This window comes from Nanorana parkeri, unplaced genomic scaffold (genome assembly GCF_000935625.1).
Source record: "Nanorana parkeri isolate BGI_ZX_2015 unplaced genomic scaffold, ASM93562v1 scaffold2184, whole genome shotgun sequence".
Taxonomy (NCBI): Eukaryota; Metazoa; Chordata; class Amphibia; order Anura; family Dicroglossidae; genus Nanorana; species Nanorana parkeri.
Window position 1 is genome coordinate 24,242 of NW_017308452.1, and position 4,887 is coordinate 29,128.

Below are 4,887 nucleotides of genomic sequence, written 5' to 3' on the forward strand. Positions count from 1 at the left end.
CTTTGTGGAAAACTATAGAAGAGTCGTCATGTGACTTCCCAGCGGGGTCCGGCATTATGAAAGTGTTTGAAGTGTCTCTGCCCTACTTCATACAGACACCTGTGGCCCTTGTGCTCCTTCTTTCTGGCCCTCAGCGGAGTGAGACTCCCGGCTGTTCTTAAAGTGATACCGTACCCTATTCTACATCTGACTTCTATAGGAAATGTCCCTCAGTGTCCCAATTCCGTGTCCCTGTTCTGTGTCCCAATTCCGTGTCCCTATACCATATCCCTGTAACATGTGCCTGTTCTGTGTCCTATTCCGTGTCCCTATACCACATCCCTGGAACATGTGCCTGTTCTGTGTCCTGTACCGTGTCCCTATACCACATCCCTGTAACATGTGCCTGTTCTGTGTCCTGTACCGTGTCCCAATTCCGTGTCCCTATACCATATCCCTGTAACATGTGCCTGTTCTGTGTCCTGTACCGTGTCCCAATTCCGTGTCCCTATACCATATCCCTGTAACATGTGCCTGTTCTGTGTCCTGTACCGTGTCCCAATTCCGTGTCCCTATACCACATCCCTGTTCTGTGTCCTGTACCATATTGTTGTCCTGTGTCCCCTGTATCGTGTTCCCTCTCTGTGTCCCTGGTCCCCGTTCTGTATGCTCGTCCTGTGTCCCCTGCATTGTGTTCCCTCTCTGTGTCCCTGTACCCGATGTCCCCGTTCTGTGTCCCTTTGCTGTGAGGACTCCCTGCCCGCGGGAGAGCTATCAGGAGTCCTCTGTTTTGGTGTCATTGGAGGGCCGGCACGCGGGGAGTCGGGTTAATTTTATGGTAAATTGGGTTTTATTTTTCAACAATCCAACAGAAGGTAAAATTGGTGTTTCTGGGGAAGATATTTCCAGCACACGGGTGACTTCCTGTCCAGATATCTGAGATAGCCGTCACTTTGTCCCCGGCCGGGTGACATTTCCACCTTTGTCATGTTGTGAGATTCGTCCCTGGCGTGATATTCCTCGCACCCTGACCTCATCATACACCTCCTCTTCTCTCCTCAGATCATCGCTTACCAGCCGTACGGGAAGTCCGTGGACTGGTGGGCCTATGGGGTCCTGCTGTATGAGATGCTGGCCGGGCAGGTGAGTTCAACCCTGGAGAAGTCTTCTGCTAATGTTACAAGAGACTGCTGGGGACTGCGGGAATTATTCTATGTACGGGGGACTGCTAGAGGCTATTTGATTGTTACCAGAGACTGCTAGGGACTGTGACCAAGTTATTAGCCTAAGAGACCTCTGACCTGAGAAAACATCCGGCCAGAGGCAGCGTTACGATGTTACAAGAGACTGTTGCATATCATCCCAGCTTTGCCCAAAGTGCAGTGACTTATAGCAACCAGATCACATTTCCGGGTGAATAACATCCTCCTCCTGATTGGTTGAACTGGTCTCAGCCGCATCCTCCATTAATTCCGGCTTCTAGTGTTCAATTTAAAGAAAAGTTTAAAAAATGACCATTAGAAGGTGGAGTGGCCCTTTAATTGCCTGCGGCTGTAGGAGGTACTGAATCTCCACCAGTCCATGAGGCAGAGGAGCCGTCCTTAGGTGCGGCCGCTGCTTTTGTTTTATCTTAGTGTGGATACATTTTCAGCAAGTTCAGAACATACGAGTCCGTCACTTCCTGGAACCGAAACCTTAAACAATGTTCTCTACAGAACTTCTCCAGCTATGTTATGGAGATGGCGCGGGGGGGTATTATGTAGTCCTAGGGTAATAACACTACTCCTCCATATATACAGTACACTGAGTAAGCGATGTCCCCCTAGGACAGGAAGTGTGTTACTGGCAGGATCACCGGGGGGAAATTGTAAAAAAATGTATGTATCCCCTGGAGTGTAGGCAGATCATGTGGGTGTGTCCTGTATGCAGATCCTGGAATGTGGGTGTGTCCTGTATGCAGATCCTGGAATGTGGGTGTGTCCTGTATGCAGATCCTGGAATGTGGGTGTGTCCTGTACGCAGATCCTGGAATGTGGGTGTGTCCTGAATGCAGATCATGAAATGTGGGTGTGTCCTGTGTGCAGATCATGGAATGTGGGTGTGTCCTGTATGCAGATCCTGCACTGTGGGTGTGTCTTCTATGCAGATCCGGCACTGTGGGAGTGACCTGTATGCAGATCCTGGAATGTGGGTGTGTCCTGTATGCAGATCCTGGAATGTGGGTCTGTCCTGTATGCAGATCCTGGAATGTGGGTGTGTCCTGTACGCAGATCCTGGAATGTGGGTGTGTCCTGAATGCAGATCATGAAATGTGGGTGTGTCCTGTGTGCAGATCATGGAATGTGGGTGTGTCCTGTATGCAGATCCTGCACTGTGGGTGTGTCTTCTATGCAGATCCGGCACTGTGGGAGTGACCTGTATGCAGATCCTGGAATGTGGGTGTGTCCTGTATGCAGATCATGGGATGTGGGTGTGTCCTGTATGCAGATCATGGGATGTGGGTGTGTCCTGTATGCAGATCATGGGATGTGGGTGTGTCCTGTATGCAGATCTTATGCAGGGTTACATTCTCCCACCATAGGTTAGTGTGGAGGAAACAGGTGGAAAGTTTTATTCTCATATATTTCCCCCAAATAATAATATAAAATATGATGATATATTGTATTTCCACCTCCTGCTAGTTGGCGATATTCTTCCTCGTTCGTCCTTTTGATACATTGTTGCATTATGATTAGTAAAGGGGCGTGGCCTACATACAAGTTTGTATAATAGTAAGATAAATGTCTCCTCATTGGCTGTCCAGAGGGGGGAGCACATGAGGTCTATTAGAACCCCCTCTCTGAGCCCATATTGGGGTGCATGTTGCTGTCACTTCCTCTGGTCGGTGGGCCCGCCGCGGCCTGCATCATGTATGCAGATCTTATGCAGGGTTACATTCTCCCACCATAGGTTAGTGTGGAGGAAACAGGTGGAAAGTTTTATTCTCATATATTTCCCCCAAATAATAATATAAAATATGATGATATATTGTATTTCCACCTCCTGCTAGTTGGCGATATTCTTCCTCGTTCGTCCTTTTGATACATTGTTGCATTATGATTAGTAAAGGGGCGTGGCCTACATACAAGTTTGTATAATAGTAAGATAAATGTCTCCTCATTGGCTGTCCAGAGGGGGGAGCACATGAGGTCTATTAGAACCCCCTCTCTGAGCCCATATTGGGGTGCATGTTGCTGTCACTTCCTCTGGTCGGTGGGCCCGCCGCGGCCTGCATCGGGTTTGTAATAAGTGACATTATTATCTGGCGGCTGGCGATGGCTCCGCAGGACATTCCTTCTATTTCATCTCCGCGTTCCCATGGAAACCATCAAATGCTTGGTTGCAGCGTTAACCCCTCCGTGTCCGATGGAGCTCGGCGCAGCCGACTCCCGCCATTGAACGGGTTACACGCGCTGAACCCCGTCACACGCTAATGAAGTGTCGCCACGCAGCTCATTAATTCCCGTCCTTGATTAAGATGCAGCGAGAGCCGCGGCCACTTCCAGCGAGATGAGGCGAGACAGTGAAATGAGGGCTCAGGAAGGACGCAACGGTTTTATGGCTTCCGAGTGAACGCACCGCGCTAATGGCGTCCATTTATCTTCCCGGACAGAATCCCTCCTGTGTGTTCCAGAGCGCCGCCGAAGACACGCGCGCCATTTACAGATAACAACCTGGCCTGAGCCGCACGAAACGTGATCGCGGCGTGACATCAGCGCGGCTCTGAATCACACATCCTGCATTGTGGGTGTGTCTTGTATGCAGATCCTGCAATGTGGGTGTGTCCTGTATGCAGATCCTGGAATGTGGGTGTGTCCTGTATGCAGATCATGGGATGTGGGTGTGTCCTGTATGCAGATCATGGGATGTGGGTGTGTCCTGTATGCAGATCATGGGATGTGGGTGTGTCCTGTATGCAGATCTTATGCAGGGTTACATTCTCCCACCATAGGTTAGTGTGGAGGAAACAGGTGGAAAGTTTTATTCTCATATATTTCCCCCAAATAATAATATAAAATATGATGATATATTGTATTTCCACCTCCTGCTAGTTGGCGATATTCTTCCTCGTTCGTCCTTTTGATACATTGTTGCATTATGATTAGTAAAGGGGCGTGGCCTACATACAAGTTTGTATAATAGTAAGATAAATGTCTCCTCATTGGCTGTCCAGAGGGGGGAGCACATGAGGTCTATTAGAACCCCCTCTCTGAGCCCATATTGGGGTGCATGTTGCTGTCACTTCCTCTGGTCGGTGGGCCCGCCGCGGCCTGCATCGGGTTTGTAATAAGTGACATTATTATCTGGCGGCTGGCGATGGCTCCGCAGGACATTCCTTCTATTTCATCTCCGCGTTCCCATGGAAACCATCAAATGCTTGGTTGCAGCGTTAACCCCTCCGTGTCCGATGGAGCTCGGCGCAGCCGACTCCCGCCATTGAACGGGTTACACGCGCTGAACCCCGTCACACGCTAATGAAGTGTCGCCACGCAGCTCATTAATTCCCGTCCTTGATTAAGATGCAGCGAGAGCCGCGGCCACTTCCAGCGAGATGAGGCGAGACAGTGAAATGAGGGCTCAGGAAGGACGCAACGGTTTTATGGCTTCCGAGTGAACGCACCGCGCTAATGGCGTCCATTTATCTTCCCGGACAGAATCCCTCCTGTGTGTTCCAGAGCGCCGCCGAAGACACGCGCGCCATTTACAGATAACAACCTGGCCTGAGCCGCACGAAACGTGATCGCGGCGTGACATCAGCGCGGCTCTGAATCACTCAAATTTTCATATCAATCATTTATATTTCCTCCGAAAATAAAAGAATCCCCCCCGAAACCGATGACCCGCCGAGTCCTGGCACCGTCCTGACCC

The 4,887-nt window shown here is 50.1% G+C and overlaps 1 protein-coding gene across 1 annotated transcript in view; it reads left to right on the forward strand.

Moving 5' to 3' along the window:
• LOC108800970 (protein kinase C alpha type-like) overlaps nt 1-4,887 on the forward strand; it is a 33,331-nt gene that overhangs the window by 22,568 nt on the left and 5,876 nt on the right. Inside the window, exon 7 of the mRNA XM_018572949.1 lies at nt 1,042-1,122. Coding sequence (XP_018428451.1) covers nt 1,042-1,122 — 81 coding nt within the window. The remainder of the gene's footprint in view (nt 1-1,041; nt 1,123-4,887) is intronic.